At 47.5% G+C, this 27,672-nt stretch overlaps 1 protein-coding gene and 1 pseudogene across 2 annotated transcripts in view; one reads left to right on the top strand and one right to left on the bottom strand.

Moving 5' to 3' along the window:
• The window catches only part of LOC147732864 (dolichyl-diphosphooligosaccharide--protein glycosyltransferase subunit STT3A), a 163,708-nt gene that overhangs the window by 66,554 nt on the left and 69,482 nt on the right, over positions 1-27,672 (bottom strand). For both annotated transcript variants that reach the window (XM_086957405.1, XM_086957406.1), the window contains exons 6-10: positions 24,756-24,846; positions 19,561-19,667; positions 18,903-19,067; positions 15,890-16,070; positions 14,932-15,087 (exon numbers count right to left, since the gene is read on the bottom strand). In XM_086957405.1, the coding sequence (XP_086813531.1) occupies positions 14,932-15,087; positions 15,890-16,070; positions 18,903-19,067; positions 19,561-19,667; positions 24,756-24,846 (700 nt within the window). The remainder of the gene's footprint in view (positions 1-14,931; positions 15,088-15,889; positions 16,071-18,902; positions 19,068-19,560; positions 19,668-24,755; positions 24,847-27,672) is intronic.
• On the top strand, positions 22,943-23,426 carry LOC147732865 (cytochrome c oxidase subunit 7A2-like, mitochondrial; annotated as a pseudogene).

The following is a 27,672-nucleotide window of genomic DNA, read 5'->3' as shown; positions in this document are numbered from 1 at the left end:
AGTACCTTCCAGCCCAGTCCGGAGCCACAAGGATGACTTGGGCCCGGTCGCGCCTGATCTTCTTCAGCACTCTGGGCAGAAGTGGTATAGGCGGAAAGGCGTATAACAGACCGCAACTCCACTCGCGCCGAAAGGCGTCGCCGTGCGAGTGCCGTCTTGGAAACTCCAACGCGCAGAACTGATGACATTGCGCGTTCTCTTCTGTGGCGAATAGATCTAACCAAGGCTCCACCCATTGCCGAAAGAGGCCTTGCGCCACGTCCGAGTTCAGACGCCATTCGTGATCCATCGAGCACCTTCGGCTGAGTTCGTCCGCCCTGGCGTTCAGAGAACCTGCCAGGTGTCGAACCGTCAGAGTCACGCCCTGACGTTCCAGCCATTGCCAGAGGCGCAGAGCCTCCTGGCAAAGGGTCCACGACCCCACCCCGCCCTGCTTGTTGCAGTACCACAGGGCGCTGGTGTTGTCCGTGAACACCTGCACTACACTCCCGTTGACAAAGGGGAGGAATGCTTTCAGTGCCAAACGAATCGCCCGGAGCTCCAACAGGTTTATATGGAGCCGGGACTCCGCCGGAGACCAGATGCCTCCGATCTCTGCCTCTCCCAAGTGGCCTCCCCAGCCCTGGAGGGACGTGTCCGTCACAACAACGTGCTCCGGTTGGGGAAGGGAGAGGGATCTGCCTCTGACCCAATCGCGGTCCGTAAGCCACCACTGCAGTTGTCTTGCAGTGCTCTCTGAGATCAAGACATGGTCGGACAGGTTGCCCTGATGCTGGGCCCACTGAAACTTCAGGTCCCACTGCAGAGCCCGCATCCGCCACCGGGCGTGATGCACCAGAAGGATGCAGGAAGCCATCAACCCCAGCAGCCGCAGCGTCAACCTGACCGAAACCCGGGATAACGGCTGAAAGATGGGAATCAAAGCCTGTATATCCTGGACTCGCCGTTCCGGAGGATAGACCCGAAACTGCGCCGAGTCGAGAACCGCTCCGATGAAAAGGAGCTTTTGAGAGGGGCACAGGTGTGATTTCGGCACATTGATGGAGAACCCCAGCTCGTGCAGGAGGTCTGCCGTCATCTGAAGGTGGTGGACGACTGTCTGGGGCGAGCCCGCCTTTAACAACCAGTCGTCTAGATAGGGGAAGACTGAAACCCCCAATCTGCGCAGATGAGCTGCGACCACCGCCATCACCTTGGTGAACACCCACGGGGCGCTGGTAAGGCCGAAGGGGAGCATGATAAACTGAAAGTGCTCGTGGCCTACCGTGAACCGCAGGTAACGCCGGTGGGCCGGCAGGACGGGGATGTGAAAATACGCATCCTGCAAGTCCAACGCTACCATCCAGTCTTGCGGGTCCAGAGCAGCCAAGACCTGAGCTAAAGTCAACATCTTAAACTTCTCCTTCCGGAGGAAGCCGTTGACGTTCCTTAGGTCCAAGATAGGACGTAGGCCCCCTTTGTCCTTCTTGGGTACCAGAAAGTAGTGGGAATAGCAACCACGTCCTACTTCTGGCCCAGGAACGCGCTCGATGGCCCCCTTGGCCAAGAGGGCCGTAACTTCCTCCCTCAGAAGTGCCAAGTGGTCCCCCGACACACGGTGGTTCTGCGGTGGCATGGCTGGAGGAGTGGTCTCGAAGGGGAGGGAGTAGCCCCTTCGGACAAGCTGCAGCACCCACCTGTCCGATGTTATTGTGCGCCAGTGGGAGAGGTGATGGCGAACCCTGCCACCCACTGGCGTCACATGGGCCTGAAAGCACGGACTAGGAGGATTTAGTGGCAGATGCTGCGGGGGAGGGTGTGGTCTGACCCCGCCGCTGTCCCCGACCGCCACCACGGCGGTTCCCACGGCCGCCACCGCGTGGATAAGTCTGTTGAGGCGCGTGGCTGGCAGCACGTGTGGGACCGCCCCTTCCTTGGCCAGAAAGGAGCGAAACGAACCAGTTTGCTGGCGCTGCGTCGAGAGACCCAAGGACTTGGCCGTGACCCTGGAGTCCCTGAAGCGCTCCAGTGCGTGGTCCGCTTTGTCGCCAAACAGGCGACTGCCATCAAACGGCATGTCCATCAATGCATTCTGGACATCTGCCGAGAAGTTGGCGGATCTCAGCCAGCCGTGGCGACGAATCGCCACCGTCGTGGACATCGCTCTGCCCAGTGAGTCGGTCATATCAAGACCACACCTGATGGAGTATCTTGCTGCGTCTCGGCCTTCAATCATAGCCTTGCCGAGCTTAGCCTGTACCTCCAGCGGGCATTCAGGCAGCAGGTCCGAGACCATATCCCACAGAGAGTGGGTGTAGCGGCCCAAGAGGCACGCGGTATTGCAAGACCGCAGTCCCAGACTCAGGGAAAAGAAGACCTTCTTACCATACTGGTCGTACCTCTTAGATTCCCGGTCGGGCGGGGCCGACGGGAATGCGGTCTGGGAAGTCGAGGCCTGGATCACCAGGCTCTCAGGGGTGGGATGGGTGGACAAGAACTTGGGGTCATCCGTACACGGACGGTGGTGTCTGGCCACGTTCCTATCAACAGGCGAACCTGAAGCGGGCCTGGACCACTTGCCCAAAAGAACGTCAGTTAAGGCCTCGTTGAACGGCAGCAGTGGCTCCTGTGGGCAGGACTGCGGTTTGAGGACCTCAGTGAGGATGTTGGTCCTCACGGCCGCGACAGGGAGCTCAAGGTTTAAGGCCTTGGCAGCCCTCATCAACACCACTGAATAAGCAGCCCCCTCCTCCGAAGCCATGGTAGGAGGCGAGACAAAGCCAGGGATGGGGGAGTCATCCAGACCACTGGCGTCACCCAAGTCACCCGTCCAGTCCACATTGTACTGACACTCGCGGGTCAGAGGGTCCTCAGACCCCTCCCACTCCTCTCCGTAATCTACATCTTCACCATATTCGGAATCAACAATGTAGACCGGGAGTGGGGGGTACGATGACGACGCCCCGACTTCTTGTGCTTCCTACCTGAGGAACCAGAGGAATGGTGACGACTCCCGGAGCGCCCGTGACGGCTCCGCGACCACTCCCTCGATCGCTCCCTTGACCTCTGGCCGGACCGGGACCGCTCTCGACACGGGCCGACACCCGGAGCTCGAGCAGCTTGCGGGACCGCTCCCGTCAGCTTTATTCGTCAAGGCCCGGCAATCGACGCAGGCGTCCACGTCGGGGTCGTGGTCGGGGCCCAGGCACCGGAGGCAGAGTCGGTGATGGTCCGTGACCGACATCGTGCGGTCACAGTCGTCACAGTTCTTAAAACCAGGCATCCTACCGGCACCGTAGAAGATATCAAAAATAGTCAAAAACTTTGGTCAAAGACCGGAGTACTGCTCTTCGGATCTGCGCTAACTGGCGCGGAAAAAAGAACAACTGACGTCAGCGCGCGGAGGCAGGGTCTATATACTCCAGCGCCGTCATCACGGCGCACGACGCCGACGAAGGACGTGGAGCCGCAGGGGACGCCTGCAGACGACGCCTACCGACGCGCAGGGGTACTGCTACGCAAAAGTTTCCGGATCCAGACTGACGCCTGGGGATATTCTAAGGTAAGGAATCTAATACTAACCTGTTTCTTTCAGATAGTATGTGCTTAAATATTAGATGGTGGGTGAAGAAAGACCTTTGACCAAACAGGTGAAAAAAAAAAAGAAGAAAGACTATGCCCAGTACAACAGATTCCCTTGTTCTACTCATAACCACTGTATGTGAAAAAGCACTAATATAGATTAATCAAATGTGCCCATTCCTTTCCTCAAACATGACACACAAAAGATATATAAAATAAACAGAGGCTATTCTTATCACAAGTGTGCTGGGGGTTCTCTTTACCAAACTTGAAATGTTAGATAAAGCAGGAAGGGACACTTTCAAAATTCAAAGGAAATATGACAAATCCTCAAAAATGTACTCATGACATGTTCTATGACATCTCTGATAACATCACCTAGAGTACATACGTAATACAATCTTTTTCATATAATAAACCAGTTAAAATGACTTTAAAAAGTGTTATAGAAGACTTCTAATATTAAAACCATAAATATCAGTATTAAAACATATTGCACGTGCAACAAATAGAGAGATATTTCTTGTTGTCAAAGTGCCAATTAGAAAGCGCAAAAAATGCCAGATGAGGCCGTGTGGGAAAGGGAGCAAGTACAATAGTTCGTAAGCAGAAAGCGCTGGTGCCTAGGTGGTGCAGCGCGGATGAAGAGGTGGTGCAGCGCGGATGAAGAGGTGGTGCAGCGCGGATGAAGAGGTGGTGCAGCGCAGACGCAGAGGGGGTGCAGCGCAGACGCAGAGGGGGTGCAGCGCAGACGCAGAGGGGGTGCAGCGCAGACGCAGAGGGGGTGCAGCGCAGACGCAGAGGAGGTGCTGCGCGGATGCGGATGTGGTGCTGCGTGGATGCGGAGGTGGTGCTGCGTGGATGCGGAGGTGAGGCGGCGTGGATGCGGAGGTGAGGCTGCGTGGATGCGGAGGTGAGGCTGCGCGGATGCAGAGGTGAGGCTGCGCGGATGCAGAGGTGAGGCTGCGCGGATGCAGAGGTGAGGCTGCGCGGATGCAGAGGTGAGGCTGCGCGGATGCGGAGGTGAGGCTGCGCGGATGCAGAGGTGAGGCTGCGCGGATGCAGAGGTGAGGCTGCGCGGATGCAGAGGTGAGGCTGCGCGGATGCGGAGGTGAGGCTGCGTGGATGTGGAGGTGAGGCTGCGTGGATGCGGAGGTGAGGCTGCGTGGATGCGGAGGTGAGGCTGCGTGGATGCGGAGGTGAGGCTGCGTGGATGCGGAGGTGAGGCTGCGTGGATGCGGAGGTGGTGCTGCGTGGATGTGGTGCTTAGGAGATGCTGTGCTGGTACAGAGGTGATGCTGCACTAGTGTTGAGGGGGTGCTATGCTAATGCAGAAGTGGTGCTGCATTGGTGTCAGGTTCCTGCTTAGATGGTGCTGAGTGAAACTGTGATGGTGCTGAGTGAAACTGTGGTGGTGCTGCGTGATGCTGTGCTGATGCCGAGGTGGTGCTGCTGTACTGATGCAGAGGTAGTGCTGCACTGGTAGTGAGGTGGTGCTGCACTTGTGCGGAAGAGATGCTGCGCTGGGGCTAAATGATGCTCAGATGGTGCTGCTGAATGATGCTCAGGTGCTGCTGAATGATGCTCAGGTGCTGCAGACTGGTGCAGCGCTGATGCAGTGGTGCTGAGGTAGTGTTGCCCTCTCTATTTGTAGGCGATATTAAGTAACCTCACAACACATGCCATGTTTGGGGAGCCAGGAGGCATCCTTGATATTGGTTTTTTTTCCACCAACAATTGAAACCTAAAAGAAAACATCAAAAGTTGAAAGCCCGCATGTGAGAAAGTGCCTCTTTTGACATGGTAGGACCCCCACTTTTTCCTGGAAAATGTTGTGGTTTAGATTGTAAGTGCACAGTGTTCCTGCCAACCAGGTCTCCTGTGCCAGTGCTCCTTCCCTAAAACTGAACCATGATTTGTAACTTCCGCTTCCTCTTAAATCCCTAGTAAATAGTACTCTTGGTGCCTAGGGCATGGGGACTGCAGAGGGTCCCCTAGGGACCCCTCACCAAGGCCATGCCGCTGCAGCTTGCATGCCTTGGTGCATTGAAAAACGACATGGCACATTCACTGCCTGTGTGCCATGCCCAGCAGCACTGCTCAAGGTAAAGGTAAGTCCCCCCTCTAGCAGGTCTTACAAACCCGAAGGCACCCTGTATCTCGGGTGTGGGCATATCTGCCAAAGCAGATATGCCCCTACAATATTTAAGTCTATTCTTTAATATTTTAAGTGTCAGGGAAGCCATACAGAAAACATGGGCTGTAATGCAAATGCTACTTACCAGTATGCATCTGTTCTTGGCATGTAGGGCTGCTGACATTCATATCTGTGCATAGATCGCCGCCTAGTGTTGGGTCCGGATGATTGCACATTGTTGTCCTGGAAGAGTCTTCGAAGTATCACGAGATAGGTGGCTCCTCCCCTGGACTACAGTGCGCATGGGCATCGCCTCCATCCCCAGATTGTTTTTAGCCATTGGCCGAGATGGAGTGAACTACATGAGTGATGACCATGCTATGAGTGTATATATATATATACATACATACATACATACATACATACATATATATATATATATATATATATATATACATACATATATACTGCAGCTGCTACAGGCGCCGGGGAGGAGGGCGGGCGATATGAATGTCAGCAGCCCTACATGCTAAGAACAGATGCATACTGGTAAGTAGCATTTGCAGTTCGAGGCATGTGGGCTGCTGAATTCATATCTGTGCATAGAATACATAGCAGTCCTCCCATTATTGGCGGCCGCCCGTGCCAGCTGCAGCAGTTTGAAAAAGTGTTTTGAGAACAGCCTGACCAACAGCTGCCTGCTGTTTAGAGTGTACGTCTACACAGTAATGTTTAGTAAAAGTATGTGTGGTAGACCATGTGGCTGCTCTACAAATATCCTCCAAGGGAATGTTCCCAAGGAAGGCCATAGAGGCCCCCAACTTTCTGGTGGAGTGGGCTCTTGGTGGAATTGTGAGAGTGCGTTTAGCTTTAGCGTAACAGATCTGGATGCATTTCACAATCCACCTAGCAATACCAGCTTTGGAAATAGCGTTTCCCTTGTGGTGTGAGGCAAATGCAACGAAAAGTTGCTTGGTCCTTCGAAAATCCTTTGTCCTGTCAACGTAGTACATTAAGGCTCTTTTAACGTCAAGGGTGTGGAGCATCCGCTCCGCCAGCGACTCAGGATTTTGAAAAAACACTGGCAACTCAATTGTTTGGTTTAAGTGGAATTGAGATACAACCTTGGGTAAAAATTTAGGGTTCGTGCGGAGCACCACCCTGTTGGCATGTACTTGGAAAAAAGGTTCTTGGATGGTGAGTGCCTGTAACTCACTAACCCTCCGTAGCGATGTAATTGCTACTAAGAAAGCCACCTTCCAAGTTAGAAACTGAAGCTCACAAGAGTGCAGTGGCTCAAAAGGAGGACCCATCAGCCTTGTAAGAACCACATTGAGGTTCCATTCTGGAGCTGGTGGTGTCCGTGGTGGAATGACCCTCTTGAGTCCTTCCAGAAATGCCTTGATAGCAGGAACCTTGAAAAGTGATAGGTGTTGCCTATTCTGGAGGTATGCGGCCATTGCAGACAGGTGAATGCGGATGGAAGAATACGCCAAATTGCATTGGTATAGATGGAACAGGTAACAAATGATGTTCTGAATGGAAGCATCCAGCGGGTCAATGTTGTGGTTTACACAATAAATGACGAACCGCTTCCATTTAGCCGCATAACATGCTCTAGTAGTGGGCTTCCTTGCCTCCCGAATGATGTCCATGCAATCGGGGGGAAGATTGAGGTAGCCAAACTCTAGGACTTCAGGAGCCAGATCGCCAGGTTGAGCTGTTGCGGATCTGGGTGCTGAATGTCGCCATGGCTCTGCGTCAGAAGGCTGGGAGTGAGATGAAGCCTTTGATGCGGTACCACGGAAAGTTCCAGAAACGTGGTGTACCATGGTTGGCGAGCCCACGTTGGAGCAACCAGGATGAGAGTCATCGAGTGTTGCCTGAGCTTGCGTGCCACCAGCGGAATCAGAGGTGCTGGGGGAAAAGCGTACGCAAATCTGCCTGACCAGTTCATCCACATCGCATTGCCCTGCGATTGCGGGTGTGGGAACCTGGCGGCGAAGCTTTGCCATTTTGCGTTCTCCCTTGTGGCGAACAGGTCTATCTCTGGATGACCCCACCTTTGGAAGTACGGTTGGAGTACTGATGGATGTATCTCCCACTCGTGCATTTGGTGGCTGTGCCTGCTGAGCAGGTCCGCCATCTGATTGTCCCTGCCTGGGAGATGCTCCGCCATGAGGAAGCTGTTCCTCTGAATGGCCCACTTCCACATGCTCTGAGCCAGATGAGACAGCTGCGGAGAGTGTGTTCCTCCCTGTTTCTGAATGTAGTACATGGCCGTCATGTTGTCCGTCCGGATCAACACGACCTTGTTGCACAGATGTACTTTGAACGCCATTAAGGCCATGAAGATTGCCATCAGTTCCAACACATTGATGTGCATCTTCTTCTGCTGTAGTGTCCATAGTCCCTGCACTGTGTAGTGGAGTACATGCGCTCCCCAACCCTGGAGAGAGGCGTCCGTTGTCAGGATAATCTGTGGCACTGGCTCTTGAATCGGTCGGCCCTTGCAAAGGTTTTGTGGATTCCACCAATGCAGAGAGTTGTACGCCCGACCGCTCACCAACACTAGGTCTGTTAGTTGCCCATGAGCCTGAGTCCACTGACGTGCTAGGCACTCCTGGAGCGGACGCATATGTAACCTCGCGTGCGGGACGATGGAGATGCAGGAGGCCATCATGCCTATCAACTGCATGAACACCTTCGCTGGAAGGGAGTGCTGAGGTTTGGCTGCGCAGTGGCTGCCAGAGTGTCTATTGTCGCGCCCAGATACTGTCGTATATGGGCGGGTTGGAGATGGGATTTCGGGTAATTTAGTGAGAATCCCAGATCGTGCAGGAGATGAATGGTGCGGGACACGTGGTCTGCGCACTGCTGTTCTGACTGTGCCTGAATGAGCCAGTCGTCCAGATAGGGATAGACGTGGACGTTCTGGCGTCGTAGATGCGCCGCCACAGTCGCCAGGCACTTTGTAAAAACTCGTGGCGCTGTGGTGACCCCGAAAGGCAGAACCCTGAACTGATAGTGCTGGTCTTGAATCGTGAATCTGAGGTACTTCCTGTGTGAAGGATGCAGGGGAATGTGAAAGTATGCATCCTTGAGATCCAGCGTAGCCAGGAAGTCCCCTTGCCGAAGCAGAGGGAGAACCTGCTGCAACGTGAGCATATGGAAATGCTCCGACAGGATGTACCGGTTGAGGGGCCTGAGGTCCAGGATGGGCCTGAGGGATCCATCCTTTTTGGGGATTAGAAAGTACAGAGAGTAAACTCCTGTTCCCCTTTCTTGCAGTGGCACGAGCTCTATTGCTCCTTTTTGCAGCATGACTTTGACCTCCTGCTGCAACAAGTGCAAGTGCTCGCCGGACATAGGACGGCTTCTTGGAGGTATGTTTGGTGGTGTGGAAGTAAGTTCCAGACAGTAACCGTACTGAATAAGAGATTTGACCCACCTGTCCGTGGTGATGGATTTCCACGCGGGCAGGAACTGCTGGAGTCTCCCCCCCGACCGGTGTTGTGTGGTCGGGGGCAGTGACAAGGCGTCACTGTTTGTTGGTGGTGGAGGACCTGGAGCTGTTGTTTCCACGTCCCCTGCCTTTGACGTTGTTGCCCCTGTAACCACCTCTACCCTTGTTGGTGTATGAGGTCTGGGTGTTGCTCTTATAATACTGCGTGGATTGTGATGCCTGACCCCTTGAGGTGCCTCTGTTATTGGAGCGGCGAAAAGAACCACCCCTAAACTGCTGGGACTGGAGGGCCCCCATAGACTTAGCAGTGTCCGTGTCTTTTTTCATTTTTTCAAGGGTTGCATCCACTTCAGGGCCAAACAGGTGGTCTGGATTAACTGTTTGATTTAAGATGGTTATCTGTATGTCTGGTTTGAAGCCTGATATTCTAAGCCATGCATGCCTACGCAGTAACACGCTAGTGTTTATAGCCCTGGAGGCGGTATCAGCCACGTCCAATGCACACTTAATGGAAGCATTGGTGATGAGCTTCCCCTCCTGAATCAACATTTCAGCTGCCTCTTTGTAATGATCAGGTAAGTGTTGCAGAAGTGTTTCTAGGGTGTTTTAGTGTGCCCTATCGTAGCGTGCAAGTAGGGCCTGCGTGTTTGAAATGCGCCAAATATTAGCTGCCTGCGCAGCAATACGTTTTCCTGAGGCTTCAAAGATCTTTGATTCTTTGTCTGGGGGAGGAGCATCCTCCGTGGTTAGCGAGTTCGCCCGCTTGCGTGCGTTGGATACCACTAACGAATCCAGTGGCAAGTGTCCCTTGATGTACGTTGGATCAGTGGGCGCTGCCTTGTATTTTTTGTCAATACGAGGATTGATGACTCGCGCCCGAGTGGGCTCTTTGAAAACCTCTGGCGCGTGCTTCAGCACTCCCTTGAGCATAGGCAATGTTTTGACTGACTTTTCAGCCACTGAGAAAGTGTCAAACAGAAAATTGACATCCGCATGGAGTTCGACATCATGATTTGCCGCAGCCCTCTCAATTAGAGCGTTGAAGGCTGCAGAGTCCTCTGTTGGAGAAGTTTTTGCTGCAAAAAGCTGCGGTTCGTGACCTGACTGAGGGTCCACAGGGTCGCCTCCAGCAGACCAAGGTTCATTGACCTCCTCCGGATCCGAGTACGCTGGATAATTGTACTCGTCCTCCTCATCTCCGTCACCTTCCCCAGTGTTAGAATGAGTCGGTGAGAGTTCTAGATTTTGTGGAGATGCAGGCTCCATAGGGGCAGAAGTACCCGCAGAATCCAACTTCTTTTTGAGTGGAATACGAAAATGTTCCAACACCGGCTCCGGGGTGATTTTCCTCTTAAGGAGAGAGAGTTTGCCTGTGTCGGCGTCGATGACAACCTCTCGACGCTCCTCGTCTGCGAGTGGCTGTATCCGAGGCTTCGATACCACCAATGACGCTTTGGGCGTCGACACCAGCTTCAAGGGCACCCCGGCCCCATGCCTTGGAGCGAAAGCCTTCGGCGTCGTCTTCGGCGGCAGCGTGAAGTGGATCGGCGTCTGCGCCTTTGCCGGCTTCTGTGCAGGCTTCGGCACCACATTCTTCGGTTCGGGGCCCACTGCGTCCTTCCGAATACGTTGAAGGGACTCCGTGACCTTTTTGGTTAAGGACGGGGAGGGCTGGACCGGCTCGAGCGATTCCCCTGAGTCCGGAGTCGGGTCGGCGATGAAAGGCACGGTCTTCGGAGCCGACACATCACCACCCTTGCACTTGACGACCGGAATCGGCGCAGCCAGAGCTTTGGGGTCGTCTTGACGCTTCTTTGAGGATCTTTTCAGGTCGTCGACCTCGACCATCTTCGGCGCCGCAGCGGCCGCGTCGGTCGTCTTCGCCTTCGGCTTCGACACCGGGGTCTTAGGGTCGGCCATCTTGGCGTGGCTCTTGATCTCGGCGGCCATCTTTGGCTTTTTAGGCGCTGAGGCCTCTGGAGCCTTTTGTCCCACAAGTGCGACTTTCACTTTCAGTTTCGATACAGTTGGTGAGGAACTCGATGGTTTCACTTTCGGTTTCTTCACCGGGAGTGGCGCATCACCAATGTCCATGGCCGGGCCCGTAGGCGGGGCCGTGGGACGAGTATTGAGGTCTTGGGTAAGGCCCGAAGGCGATCCCTCGACCTGGGCCGTATCATGGGGATTGACCCCGGAGTCAGTCTGAGGGTGCTCCTCCTCTGAGCTATCCCCCACGGTGGCAATGGCCCCGTCGTCGTCCCCTACCTCTCCGACGACTTCATCAAACTCCTCGTCCCCCGCGTCGTAGTTTTCATCCTCTGACGCTGGGCTGGAGTCCGAAACTTGTAAGAAGGTGTCGTCACCAACGTCTTCCTCGAAGATGTTGTCTGGCGGGGGCGCCGATAACTGGGCCTGGAGCCTAGCGGCCCGACGAAGCTTGAGAGTCTTCTTACACCGGAACTTGGAGCAGGCCATACACCTGGCCTCATCATGGTCCGGCGACAAACATTTGTTGCACACTGGGTGCACGTCGAGGTGTGAATACTTTGAGGTGCACACCGGGCACCTTTTAAACGGAGTTCGTTCCATGTTAAGTAGTCTGGAGCGTCGTGTAGGCCCGTCCGCGCCGACAGCACGCGGAAGGGCAGCAAGAGTTCGGAGCTGATGAAGAACAAAACCTGAACGATGGACAATACCGACGCAAGTCCTAAAGACCTTTTGGTCTCAAGTTAGGAAAGTTAAACAACTATCGATTCCGACAGAGGGAACCGAAACACATCCGAACCCAATGGCGTAAAAAAACAATCTGGGGATGGAGGCGATGCCCATGCGCACTGTAGTCCAGGGGAGGAGCCACCTATCTCGTGATACTTCGAAGACTCTTCCAGGACAACAATGTGCAATCATCCGGACCCAACACTAGGCGGCGATCTATGCACAGATATGAATTCAGCAGCCCACATGCCTCGAACACTTGAAAACTCGAGTTCCCAAGGATCATGATGGCTTCACTGAACCCAGGAGTGTTTGGTACCAAACAACTCCGCTTAATAAACCCACACAGGGGCCAGTGTGGATTTATTATAACCTCAGAAGGGCCCCCTGTAAACCTACCAAGCCTGGTGTGGTTTCCAACTGGCTTTAGGCAGCCTGCTACCACCAGACATGTTTCTGGACCCCCTGGGTTGACACCCTCTGCTCTCTGAGGCCAGAAACAAAGTACATCCTGGGTGGAGCTGTCGGATCTCCCTCAGGATGGGCACACTGCTCAAGAGGGAAGATCCAAAAGGACCACCGCCTTTGTAATACAACCCCAGCCTCTGCTGCTAGAAGCAGATGGCCCTTCTCGGTTCAAACCCCCACTTTTGGCAGGAGAACCGGCTGGAAAACCTAGGAAGAATCGGAGGTGTGCCCCCCTTCCCAACTCCGACCCACAGGTGCTGGATGTGAAGTAAAGCACCCTTTTCAGTTTCCACATCTTGAAGATGGTAGGACTTTTCCAATCAGGGCTAGGGTTATGCCCCCTCTCACAGGAGGGTGGCATACCAGTGGGTGTAGACACCACAGGTAACAAACCCATTGGTCCCTACCTGTTGTTCCCCTTTAACGCCCCAAAATCTAGTATTTAGGTGGGTCCCCCAGACCCTGAAATCAGATTTCGACAACCTACAAAGAACTGGGAAGCAGCGAAGACTGAAGACAACTAATGACTTGGTCCCAGCCCTCCCGGCCAGTCAGCAGCCCTCAACGACCCTGCTGAAGAAGAGCAACTCGCCCTGTAGACCAGAGACCACAAGAACCCTGGGAGGACTGCCTGCCTTCAAGAGAGGCTCCAAATCTCCTGTGGACAGCGGACCTGTCCAGAAAAAACCATCTGCAAAGAAAAAAACTCTGCCCTGAGGAACAGTAAACTCTCCTCCGAATCCACCTTTGCACCACACGGCCAAGGCCTGAGTCCAAGTGGGCCACAGGTCCTGCAAAGGTTCCCCAGCGCTTCTGAGCCAGAGTCCACCGTGGGCTGACCCCTGCCAGACTCCTCCTCGATGCCTGCAGCTCCAACGGGACGACACCCCTGGCCACGACCTGCCTGGTAAGAGTGTTCCGGCACCTAAGGACAACACTGCACCCAAAACCTCTGAATCTGTAAGTCAAATCCTTACCCTGCAAAAACGGTATGCTTGTTTTCCACTTTTTAAAGTATAAAGTATTTTTCTTGAAAAACGTACTCATCTTTTTGCGAACGTCTTGGGTCTTGAAAATAAATCTTGAAAGAAGCTTATTTTTCTAAAATTTGTGTGGATCTCTTTTTTGAGATGTGTCATTTATTGGTTACTGTGTGCATAACAAAGGTCTTACACTCCTCTGTGTTAGGCCTAAAGCTGCTCGGGCACACCACCACAAATAGATCACTTTGGGTTTACAATTAGACCTGTACACTTCTGGGGGATTCTCTGTACTCTGTGCACGGTATAACCACTTAGTGATTATACACCATATAGAGGCCAGCTTCAAATATTTATTTAAAGCTGCTTCCATTTTCATAGAAAGGAGCAATAACAGCATGTTTACCTCTTTAATCGTATCCAAATAATCAAACCGTCATAAGCACAATGTAAATAGATTGATCCTACTGTTGCCTGTCTTCTTAAACTAGACTTCCATTATGTAAGTATATTATTTAAGGTTTGGACATTTGAGTTAATGAAACCAAAACTATTACACAATATAAAACATAGCCTCCGGCTTAAAAAGCGCTTGTGAAACCAAGAACAAGCTATTAACAGGATTTGTAGCCCTCGGCTGAGTGTGTTCTGAAAGCCAAACAGGCCTAGGCAAAAGAAAAAGTAGTGCGCCGACACGAACATATATGGCCGATAGAAAAATGATCCATGTAACAGGGGCAGTCTCTAGGGCGTGATCAAAACAGCAAAAGGAGGAACAAAAATAAACTATTCACCAATGAAAACAAAGGTATTTTGAAAGGCACATGAAGGAACAAATGAAAATGAATGGGCATGCTGAAAGCCCATACATAAGATACAGCATGTCTTGAAGACGCAGCATATGCGCTACCTAGGCGAGACCTAAAAAGGGGGCCTATTGGTTTTGTCCAAGGGTCATGGCAATGTCGGTCAAAAAAATAATTAAATAAAACATTTGTAATCAAAACAATATGAGACCTTTCTCTTACACTTGTTCTGCTACATAATACAGCCATACGACCAACCACAAGAGGTCCCTGCATTCCCAAGCTAAGAGCAAAAGATCCAGCTTGGGAATGCTTAAAACATTATCAACTTTTACCTGTGGTAAAGTTATATAGATTAAAGGGAACATATTGTTAACATTTAAAGTATTTAGGGAGAGCTGCTGCAATCCCTTAAGCCTCCCACAACACTTAAAATATGGGCTGATAATCTTCCTCAAAGAAGGACTGATCAACATGCCTTTCACAAGGGAACCTATCATTGCCTCACAAAATGTTTGGACTGTATCCAAAGAGGGAATGCTAGGCACACAAGAATTAATATTTTAAAACCATGCTAGCTTTGAAAATACTGGAGGTGTTAATATTATTTCTATTAAGAGTGACTAAGTTGAATAACACACTACAATTGCAAAACCTACAAGAAAATACTAATGTGCTGCTGTAACGTTGTGTTAAAATGCTAAAGATTAATTTACCAAACAAGGAATCTATTTAAACAAGCATATATGTGTGTAAATATAACAAAACAACGTAGAAACCATCACAAAACACACATACCTGGGAACATGAAGACAAGCAACTGCAAGTCAAAGTAATAGGAGGACCATGTGGTAGGCTGATGCTCGGAAACTGAGGCAATGATGGGGATGTTATTCTTGGCATACGAAGGATCCAGCAGAGAGTAAAAACGGCCAGTCCAGGGAGAGATTTTACCTTACAGAACAAAAAATAGGTACAAATCAGATTAAATGAAAAAATGCCCAGACTCGTCACAAAGCACCTATTGGGGACTACTAGTAATCTGGAATAGCAATACATAAAGTTCATAAAATATGGTCACTTCACTAGGGCATTTGTTGACAAGTTCACAACCAAGAGATTGACTTTGAAAACCTTTATTCAGAAGGATTTATTTTCTTTGACAGTTGGGTACCATCAACATTACCTCACATATGTATGCATATAATTGACCAAACAACATTTATATCTCGTACAATAGGAAAGCCATTCTACACAGTACAGTATTGACTCCTAAAATAAAATTAATGTGCAAACAGAAAAATTGCCTAAAAGAATTAGTCTAATAAAACTATTTGGCACCGGTTTAGCCACCAAATATGTTCAGTTAACTTGAAACCGGAGGTGCGACAAGACTCTCCGACCACCAGTTAGCAGTGGCACCAAAGACTAAAGGTATTTTCTTAGTCTAATATTTTTATCTAGCTTTCTTTGTTTAGCTGCTAAGAACTAACCTATTAACCTCTTGTGATGAGTAAATACCATAGAAAATCAAAGCTAGTACTTGTCGCAAAATAAAAACAGGTGCTAAAACAATGCTGTTTGAACACCAGATATGAAAAAAGGGCATGGAGGCTACAGCGTACTGTTTTAGCAGTATGAAATAATTTAAATTGATCTCAAAATATGCAAATGTTCACTGTACAATAATACAATCACACTTTGCCCTTTTATCCTCCAAGTAATCAGCAGATTTCTGAACAGTCCTATGTCTTACCTGTAAGCATTAGAACACCGCCAACAGTGAGAAGTACAAATCCAACCAGGGAGATGACGCTCCTAAAGAGGACTTCAAACTGTTGGGGATTCAGCTTGCTGCGCAAATAATCCACAAAGGCATGAATCTGGCACAGGCCAAACACACCAAACGCAGCCATATGTTCAGACGATAGGACCGGCTGTGGAGAGAAGATGACAAATCAGCGTACATTGCATATGATTCATTGCATTTGTTTCGCACGCCAGTCAAGTATTTGTTCTAAGTAATATTTCCACCCCACCGAGGTGCTGTAGTTTTATCAGAGTGCGCTTATTCAATGATATGCTAAATTCACACATCTATGGTGCGAGCAAGAGGTTAGGTACCTAGAATGAACAATATTGTCAAAGGAATGGCTATAAAGGTGCAGCTTGGGTTTGGAAGCACGTTGAAGAAACAAAACAAAAAAAAAACATTTCTGCAAAAGCATTATTTCACAATTTGCAAGTCCTGTGAGATTTAGATTCGCTAATCTTTGTAACATTCCTATTTATACAAGTATGAAAGCCAAATAGTCGACAAACATTAAAGGAACATGTTAAAAATCTATACAAAAAATAATGAAGAGCATTTACCACTGACGGATGCTATTTCACAAAATAGCTGCAAGTAAGATTTACACTGAATACATAAAGAACACCCAGAAGAGTAAAATCAAGGCACAATTACTATTAAATGAAGCAATTAAAAAAAGAGGATTAATAATAAGGATTCAAAATCAGACTAGACACAAACCATTAAATACAGTGGTGCTTGTGTATTATTCATCAAGCATCAACATTGAAAAAGGAAAAGACAAGTAGAAAAATGCAAACGGTGTTCTCTGAGAAATGCATCTAGCTGCTGAACTGTCAATTACCTGCTGAAACATGCATTTGCAATGCAATAGGTCTCACATTAGGAAAGTGTGAACTATTGGTATTGTAAATGACACTTTTTTTTAATATGTGTTGGCTTTGAAAATATATAAATTAATAGCATTGTTATTCACAAAACCAATAGCTTACACTTTCCTAATGTGAGTCCTATTGGCTATGGCAATGCTTGTTGGTAGCAAGCAAGGACAGTGCTGTTGTGGTGCGGAGTGATGATGTGGTTGTACTGAGTGATTGAGTGATGTGGTGGTGGTGTCCCAGAGTGATGTGGTGGTGGTGGTGGTGTCCCAGAGTGATGTGGTGGTGGTGGTGTCCCAGAGTGATGTGGTGGTGGTGGTGGTGTCCCAGAGTGATGTGGTGGTTGTGGTGTCCCAGAGTGATGTGATGTGGTGTGGTGGTGTCCCAGAGTCAGAGTGATGTGATGTGGTGGTGTCCCAGAGTCAGAGTGATGTGATGTGGTGGTGTCCCAGAGTCAGAGTGATGTGATGTGGTGGTGTCCCAGAGTCAGAGTGAGAGTGATGTGATGTGGTGTGGTGGTGTCCCAGAGTGATGTGATGTGGTGGTGTCCCAGAGTGATGTGATGTGGTGGTGTCCCAGAGTGATGTGATGTGGCGGTGTCCCAGAGTGATGTGATGTGGCGGTGTCCCAGAGTGATGTGATGTGATGTGGCGGTGTCCCAGAGTGATGTGATGTGATGTGGCGGTGTCCCAGAGTGATGTGATGTGGCGGTGTCCCAGAGTGATGTGGCGGTGTCCCAGAGTGATGTGGCGGTGTCCCAGAGTGATGTGGCGGTGTCCCAGAGTGATGTGGCGGTGTCCCAGAGTGATGTGGTGGTGTCCCAGAGTGATGTGGTGGTGTCCCAGAGTGATGTGGTGGTGTCCCAGAGTGATGTGGTGCTGCCCCAGAGTGGTGTCCCAGAGTGATGTGGTGGTGCCCCTGAGTGGTGTCCCAGAGTGATGTGGTGGTGTCCCAGAGTAATGTGGTGGTGTCCCAGAGTGATGTGGGGGCGCATTGGCTCAGGCGAGACCTAAAAACTGGGGTTGGAGTGCGGGAAAGTCAAAGTTTAAACAGAAAGCTAAGTAGGTCACATATGCAAGCATGGAATGTCTAATCTAAATGGTAGGGTGCTTCACAATTGCTATATTAAATAGGATCAGAAGCAAACTTCTAGACTGAATTACAGAAACAAACTGGGAAGTACACATTGGTCAGTAGAGTTCCATGTTTGCAGAAGAGACAGCTTGCAGTTAGTAGGGTTTCAAGTTGCAAGGGCAGTTATGGATCAATAATTAATTTTCAAACTAAATGGAGTCTTCCAATTTCAGCCAGAGAACACGGTGTATGGCATGGTGGTATAAAGATACATAGATTCTTAGTCTACCATTGTGATACTTCGCTTCAACAACTGTGGCATACTATGTTCTGTCATGTTCTAGTCAACGTCATGGAATGCATGAAGGGGAATGGTTGGTGACGGAGTATGGATGAGGGGAAATGAAGAACATGAGTGCGTGCTGAGTAATACATGTTGATAACAAAATTTGTATTTCTTGAAGAACATTTTTGTGGAATTCAAATTTGGATAAAGGAAAGCGAGTTACTAATCAATGATAAAGCAGTAATATTTAGATTAAACCAGCCCTGAAATGGGTAAAACACTTAAAAAGCAACATGAAAGTAAAAACAAAAAACCGAAGGCTATCCAGATATTTACACACAGGTGTGCACATCTCATCTGCAACACATTTCCCCACAGCAATATTAATTTGCAAAATGACATGTGCAAACGGTTGTTCAAGTAGAATCGTCTTTTAGAGAGTGATTTGTTTTTAGACCAACAGTTTGTAACCATATCTATGGTACTCTGCCATAAATTGCATAAAGTAAAACATGCTCTAGTGCTGCAACTGATCCTTTTGCTTACTGCAAGGGTTCTCAAAATACGAGATCACAGTTACAATACAACGGATTCACATTTTGCAGCGACTCAGGATTTGGACTGCAATTTAAGTGATATGGACTAGTCAAGTTCAAGCAGCTCTGAATGTTCATGCCATTGCAGAAACAAATCTTTAAATGCATTGACCTCTCCTTACCTGAAATCCAACAAAAGAGATCTGCATTGACAGGATGGTGCCCAAGCAGTAAACTGTGCAATATGCAACGTAGATCCTGTGTGAAAATCTTCCAGTCAGCATCAGCACTAGCACATGCAGGGGAATCAGGTTAATAAGAAACACGTAGCCACCCCAGGAGGAGACCTAGTGAAGAGATTTTTTTTTTAATATTCATATAGAAATTCGAATCAGTCCCAAAATGATCTGACAAAAGGCAACGTGCATGTGACACATACTTTGAGACTGAGCAAACATTCTTTCTCTTCGGCAAACCCGGAGAGTACTAGAATTGCCAAATCCATTACTTGGAAGAACTGGCTGGTTGTATACCAAGTGTTTTCTTATGATTAGATAATTCGTAGATGGCAACTTCAGGGTCTAATGTAGCCCACAGCCGATTTGTTATTACAGCAAACTTATCAGGGATGACTAATGGCAGAATTTAATATAATTGACACGCTGAACATCACTAACTGGACTAAACGAAATTCAATTGTGAACTTGCAACATAAAATGGAAGAGATTCATAAACCTGTTGCAAACAATATGCTTTCAGTACCATCACTGACACAAAAGAACACAACGTTTTGTTCGAACAAGGCATGTGTAGAGTGAAACAAGAAAATAAATAATTTACCATGTAAAAATATGCTAGAGCACACATGGCTCCCCAGTAGATGGAGCCAGTCTTCACAGATTTGATCCACATGTAGTAGGTAAGAAGCATGCAGAAAATAGCAATCCCTAAACAAACACAAATTAAGATTTATAAACATCAAGTATAGGAGGCAAGAGCGGTCATCTCAACAAAAGAAGCATTTTGTACCAAAGGCCATCCAGACAAAATTAAGACTAACAGAAAGCACTTTCTTCATTAGTAATTTATATCTCATTTTATAACTATTTTCAAAGACAACGCTGTACATTACCATTCAAAAATACTCAAATAAATCAAAAAATAAGAAATCTTATATTGCTATAGTTAAGACTTGTCAACCATAGGGTGTTCTTCCCCCACACTTTTTGCTAACCAGTGTTAAAGTGTGTGTGTGCTCACTTCATTAAAACATGGTACCATTGGATTATCCCCAATTGGCATATTTAATGTACTCATAAGTCGTACTATATGTGCCCAGGGCCTGTAACTTAAATGCTACTAGTAGGCCTGCAGCACTGATAGAGCTACCCATTTAAGAAGCCATTTAAACAGGTTTCAGGCCTGCCATTGCAGTCTGTGTGCAGTTTTAAACTGTCATTTGCCAAGCTCAAACCTGATTTTTTAATACATATAATGTACCCCTAGGTAGGGGCAAAACAGCCCACAGGGCAGGGTATAAGGTATTACATGTGTTTTTCAATACTGCTAGGCGTGCTTCTCCCATAGAATAACAGTGGAGTTACCTTACTACACTTCATACACTGTTAACTTCCAAATGGAAGCAGATAAATAGGTCATGTTTGGTGTCTTTGGAATTTTAATGAATAATCCTCTTTTATGGTAAAGTTGTATTCTGAACTACAATATTGTAAATGCCACTTTTCGAAAGTTGGCATTTTCTTGCCCTATATCTAACCAGAAGGTGAGAGGAGGGTCCAAGGGAATTTAAAGACCTGCCAAGGTTATTGTCCCCAAAAACACAAGATGTGCAATACATAGAAACCTAGGGGTCTAATAGAAAAGTCTGTGCGATATTCTCAAATATACTAACTTCCAGGCCTGACTAGTGCCGGACAGTGTGCCCTAGAAAGTCTAGTTTATAGCGGAGAACCCATGCATTAGACCACTCGAGACATAAACTAGACTTTCTAGGGCACACTGTCCGGCACTAGTCAGGCCTGAAAGTTAGTATATTTGAGAATATCGCACAGACTTTTCTATTAGACCCCTAGGTTTCTATGTATTGCACATTTTCTTGCCCTAGCCATTCAGATCTTGCAACCTGCCTCTCAGTCACATGACTGGGTATAGTTGGTAGTTGGCCTTTGTGTATTCCGCTTAGGCCGCTACACACAACAAAGTGCTTAGGTAGACCTGGATGAGCCATCACTGTCACGATGGGAGAGCAAAGTTAGGCGCATTCCAACTTACACCTGAATAGTCTGTGTTCTGCCTTCACACAAAGGATTCCATACAGCATGTAGTTAGTCTGGAGCCAGAACAGGGGAGGCGAGAAACCTGTGCACACTAAAAGGGAAACCTCTAGAAGCTTCCCCCACATCAAAGGAAGTACCAGGTATAAATATTGAACCTCAGACGCCAACTCTTCAGTACACTCCTGGACCTGTGGATACTGCAGAAGGACTTCTGTGCTGCTTTGTTACCAGAAGAACTGACACTCTGCTGCCCTGCGTGCTGAGAAGAAAGATTAGACCTCCATCCTTCTTGGGACTTCGCCCTGACAAGGATTGTGGTTATTACTTGAGTAGGGTCTCATCCCGCTTTCCCCCACTAGTAACCCAATTTCATACAACTGCCATGTCTTTCCACATAAAACAAAATCCTATCTCTAATTGCAAGAGTGCTCACCCAAAGGCTTACCTCCTGGGTCAATTCCTTTTAGAAACATGAATCTTTTTACTATGGGTCTTCGCTTGTTTCCACTCCACCAATGTAGGTGTGCGCATTTGAGGATCACATGCGCAACCTTTCCCCAGAATGGTCTTCCATCTGGTGGCCAACTGAAATGAGTCCACCTCCCACCTAGGTTGCCAAGGTCAGAAACCTCGATGAGAACCTCGATGAGAAGCTGCTATTTAAACATCACGTCAACACGGTGGTCTCATTGTCCTTCTTCACCCTTAGAAAAATCAAAAAGTTGTTGCCATATCTCCCCTCTGGGGCAGGGAAAACCTTGATCACCACCCTCATTTTCTCTAAATTGGATTACGGCAACGCCCTCCTCCTCGGAACGCAACAACAAATCCTAACTAAACTGCAATCGGTGCAAAATGCAGCGGCCAGAGTTTTGCTATACATCCCTAGCCGCCGCTCTACCTTGATGGCTATTCGTCACCTGCACTGGCTCAGAGTCAAAAGCCGGATAAAATTTAAGGCACTATGCATCGCCTATAAGGCCATCCATGACTCAGGACCTAGGTTCCTTAAGGATGCTTTCCGGATCTAATCTCCTCCAAGATCGCTTCGTTCAGCTTCCACCCACCTCCTTCCCGTCCCACGCACCAGAACCACCGGTTGGGGTGACAGACGCTTCTTAGTGGCAACCCCCAGGGTGTGGAATACTCTTCCTTTGTACATCAAAACCAGCCCTATCAGGGCTCGACAAATCCACTCGCCCGCTCGCATTTGCGAGGGAGAATGGATGAGGGCGAGCTATTTTTAGCTCCTACTCGCCCTTTCTGGCGAGTAGGAAACAAACTAACTTTTTTCCTCTGCCTTTGAAAACGGAGCAAAAGTGACAAGATAACAAGATTTAAAGGCATTTTTATTGCTCACAAAGGAACTAAGCAATAAAGATGCCTTTAAATCTTGTTAACTTGTCACTTTTGCTCTGTTTTCAAAGACAGAGGTCAAGTAGGTTGCAGTTGGGTCGAGGGGATTTTCCAAGTTACTAGACCTGCAGGACTAGTACAATTTTTCAGATTTGTCGAGCCCTGCCTATCCTTATCATTTTTCGTAAACTCCTGAAAACTTGGTTATTCAACCAATGATACTTCGGTTAGCTTTTCACCTCAGAAGTCCGATATGTGCCGAGACACCCTCGGGTATTTGTGCGCAATAAAAATCTCATAAACATAAACATGTGTCTCTTAAGTCCTGTACCTTTCATCGACTCAGCAACAACTACGATGTTGCTGTGGGGCTCAAACGTGTGTGATATCAATTCCACAAGCTCTAGGAATTTTTGTTGCTCAATAAGCAGAGCTGATCATACAGATCCTTCTCCGATAGCAAGTCAGTGACTCATTTTACCAAAGGGGGTGTTAAGCCCTAATACTCTAAGAGCCCAGGCAATTCTGTCACAGCGAGCATCCGCAACTGTTCTTGCACAGCTGCAGAAATGTATTACAAATTCAGCGGGATAACTCAGAAGCTGGCGGGCTCCTCGGCTCGCTCAGCATATTTCCCGCAGAAAGAATAATTCATTGTCATCAAGAAGCTTCTAGAAACTCCAGCAATTAAAGCCCACACTTGCTCCCAAGCAGCCTTTAAATTCGGGACTGAAGCCTGGCATTCCAGCAGAGCCAGCACCACTGATATTCGGTGGTACAACCGGAGTAGCAGGGGGCCACAGCTCTCCCCCGGATGCAACATTTATGGGAAGAAACACAGTGCGGGATTTACAGAAACTCTTCCAGAAACCAGATGGTTTGCCAGTTCACCTCAAAGGGGGATATGCAGATAAATTGCTCTACCGGATAACTATGGTGTTGGCTCTTGGCGGCACGGTCTACAGTCATGTGGCCCTCTACCTGGCAGCCCAACCCCAGAATAAGAAGTAGACGAAAGTCAAAAGTTTAAATGAAGATATGTTTAATCATGGAAAATCATAACCCCGATCATGTGTGAGGAAAAGAGACTGCAAAGATTAAACCAATGAGCCTTGAAAAGTAAACCACATTTGCGTTCGAGGCTCATGCTTCAATGGGGATTGCAATTTGTGTAAATGTAAAGTTTGACATCAATCAATGTAATAAAGAGCTTGTCTATTTAAAAAAAAAAAAAAAAAAAGAAGTCTAATTCCAATACTAGCTATCTATCTCCCTATCTCACTTCTCCCTGTCACTGTGAGAGGTATGTAGCTAAACAACTTAGTTGCTTCTATAGCAACTCTCAAACAGAATTCTGACCTGGTTGAAGCAGAAAGGGGTTTCTTCTGGCTGTAAGGGATAACTTGAGGGAGGAGGTGGACCCTAGCAAAGTGGGCATCATAACACTGACATGCCTATTAACCCCTTCGATGCTGATGACGAGCTCAGCTCGTCATCAGCCACGGTGGTCGTGTGCTGATGACGAGCTGAGCTCGTCATGAATATATGGAAACAAGAGTTTTCCAGCACAGGGGAAAAATGACCACAGCAGCCAAGGTGTTAATGGTGAGTGACCTTGAAGGCCAAGACCGGACATGGATGTAGTCTTTTCACTCTATCTGGTCCATCAATTATGCTTTCTTTGTTTTTTTTAGTTGCAGCGCTACATGGATTTTTACTGTTCCACTTGCTCTTTAGCATAATGTTCAGTCTCTGTCCAAGCTTGTACTACTTTAGCATCTGCTTCTACAGGTGTGCTGATGACACCAAATTGTTAGCAAATCTTTTCAAAAGATGCATGGAGCAGGTCAAGTACTAGTTGAGCCGCCACTATCTCCACTGGCTGCCCATTAAGGATTGAGACGCCTTCTAGGTTTTGTTCATCATCTATAGAGCTGTACGTGGGCATTTCCCTATTTTTTTTATTCAACTCCTTCCATCATCTTCTGCAACCTTATATTGAATCTCAGATAGAACGGTGAGAGTACCGATATGCTACACTGGCTCCCAACATGTGGAATTTCCTTCCTTTCCCCTGTGACCTAGAACATATTACAGTGTTCAGCCTTTTCAATACCTACTATAGTCCTTTTTTTGGAAGATTTTGTTACTTCTAATTAGGGCCACAAAATCATTGGAAAAGCCAAATAACATAAAATAATCTACGTGAATTTTGACTTGTGTGCCATAATCACATATTTGAGCTGGTCAATACTTCAGAATTATGTCACAGCTGGTTGGGCATCCATGCCAAATACATGCAAGCTCATACATTATGACCCTCTCATATCCAAGCCCACATTTCTGTATTCAGAAGTGAGGTGTGCTGGTTCGATCACTCACCTTCATTATCATAGGAGCCAGCGACAGATCTGGAGATGTAACCTGGCACTACGGCAATCATGGCAGCTGCTAAAAGACCTGCACCTGCATCCTACAGGAAAGAAAATGCAAGGGTTGCATTAAATCAGATCTTGTTCCTTTAAAACATATACAGACAGACAATGGATCTCATTCCCTGAACTTGGAAACTGTAAGGAAAACACTGATTAAAGTGGCCAATGAGATAAAGAGCCACTAGAAGTATTGAAGAAGAAAAGATGATTAGATTGGCTAACGCACCACAGTGTATTACTTCATTCATAAATAAAATATCACTTCTGGAATATATCGAGATACACACCTGACCATAACGACACAAGTTGCAGACAGTCACGTACCAGAATAATGTTTAATTTCTGAATTAGGTAAGAATTAATTCTTACAGATGTGGCAAATCTACTTCGCAGCTTGTTTTTTCTCATCAAAATGTGTCCAACAAACTGCTGAAACCTTTATATCCAGGGGCGGCCTTAGGCATGTGCAAGCTGTGCACCTGCACAGGACCACCAAACCCCAGAGCCACCACGCCAATATATATACTTAATATAATAATCCACTGAGGATGGATACATATTTGAGTGGCGGCCCCTGGCAGGGATTTGGCGGCCACCGGCTCTGTTCCACTTACAAACACCCTGACCCCCCCTCCTTTCTCTGGCCTCTCCACCCCGCCCCTCCTGGACCACCTCTTCCGGGGCCCCCTACCTACGCTCCCTGCCCAGGGCCACCATGAGCCTAGAGCCGCCCCTGTTATATCAGTATGGATTTCTTCTACAAGTATCCACTATGCATAAAAGCCAGAGACTTCCCCAGGCCAGGTAGAGTGAGGGCAAGACGTAAAGCACTGCAGCTGTCAGATGTGACCAAGCCTTCAACATTGTGTTCCTGGCATGCACTATTCGGGCAGGAGCATCCTAGAGTAAAACGCTTTTCCACCTTCTCTCTACTGCAAACTGACAAGGAAATGAAGAGGCCCATAGACTCTTGTTACCCACACCCACATGAATACACTCTTGGACGAGGATGTCAGAGGGTAGCCCCTGCCAAGAGACTTGGCTTTCTGCTGCCCATGCTACAGGTCTTCTCTTGATCTTGTACTGCTGCTGCCCATCCTGCACATGTTCCTTATGTGTCAGAGTGGACCACACCTATCCCAACTAACAGCGGTTTACTTTGTAGTATGTGCTGCACCTGAAAAGGAATTGCTTGAAGGTGAAGATACTCTCATCCCAGCTGTAATGGACTAGCTACTCATATAGGTGTACTTTAATGATATGGAATACACCAGGTCATAATCCCTCATATGTGCGAAAGACCCAGGGACATTTAATCAATTTTGTTCTCTATTTTTGCACCAGAATTCTGCTCCAATTTCATAGCATCACAGAAAGTTGAACCTGCGTATTTATTAATAAAGATCAAATTTGATGTGCCACTAGTCATCAACTGCTCACTTTAACTACTTAAATCATAATTTATCTAAAATACAGTACTACGTAAATTTGTGTTGGTATGCCAAGTAGTTAACATGTTTATCGGCAAATACCCTATCCAGCAATTGTCTACTTTGCAAATATTTATATTTAGGTTGCTCCATAGTGCTACAACATGTAATAAAAATTAAACATTTTCCTATAGACAATTTAAAAAAATCCCCAGAATGAAATTAAAATCCTAACCATTACTTTACAAGACATGTTTCCCTACATAAGTCAAAAGGTGTCCCGAACTCAGTTTACTATTTATATTTAAAAAAGAAAACCTAAAATCAGCATGACTGCATAGAGTCAAGTCTTTCATAACGGCACCTGGTGTGACACACAGGTAAGAAGTTTGAATCCCGTCAAAACCCACTCTGAGCACCATGAAGATGGGTAACAACAGTTATTTACAAAGCACAGATCTAATTCAAGTGAATACAATAAGTTCTAGGTCATAATTAAGTTTATTATAATTAAACACTATATCTGACTTTATTTTACAGTTAGAAAAATAAGTTCTGGAGAAGATACAGCCAGACGCCAGTCACATATACTTGCCCTGACAGCTAGGATAATAGTAACAGAACATTTTTTCAACTCACGGTAAACTGTTATGCATGTTAGGAAACATGCTGAAAACAAGGTGAATAAACCCGTGCAGTTTTAAAAGCAAACCATTCAGAACTACATTTCAGCTTTCAGAATTATGGAAGAACCTCAGCTTAGTCTTTGTGATGCTGTTTCAAGGCATCTCAGAGCACCACAGATGTTCCACATCTGTGAGGCTCTGCTCGATATAGAAAGTGGTACATGCCCTTTATATTTAAGGATGTTAGACCCAATTCATAATTTGATTTTTATGCACATAATGTACTATTACTTATCACAGAAAGCCATGCACAAACCTATAGGTGGAGATTTCCGCCTCTCCTATCTTTCCTGTGGTGCAGACCCGGCAAAGTATGGATACTAATTTGTAGTAAATGTGGGAAGACCTGGGGAGTGTTACAAAAATCTAGTAATATTTTCTCAAAAATGGGTTGTATTAAGGAGAGGTTTCGGGTGGGGTTGGGGGGGGGGGGGGTAAAGTGGTCATGATTCTAATACAAAACAAACATCCAAAAACAAAATAGACCATAAACAAATCAGACATACTTTTAAAGGTATTACAGTCCTAAGTGTGTCAAAACATGCTTAAATGTACTCCAGCCCAGCCCTGGAGTATATCACGCACCACACACACATTGCCATTCACAGGTAGAACATACTTACTCCTTCGAAATTATTGGAGGCAGGCATTTATACTAACATCCCGTAGGAATTCATGTTAAACTAAATAAATATGTTTACCTTGAAATCACATATATACATGCATATAAATTTTAGTGCGATAAAAT

The sequence above is a fragment of the Lissotriton vulgaris genome, chromosome 2_1 (genome assembly GCF_964263255.1).
Source record: "Lissotriton vulgaris chromosome 2_1, aLisVul1.2, whole genome shotgun sequence".
Classification (NCBI taxonomy): Eukaryota; Metazoa; Chordata; class Amphibia; order Caudata; family Salamandridae; genus Lissotriton; species Lissotriton vulgaris.
Note: the sequence above shows the minus strand (reverse complement) of the source record. Positions and strands in the feature narration are given on the sequence as shown.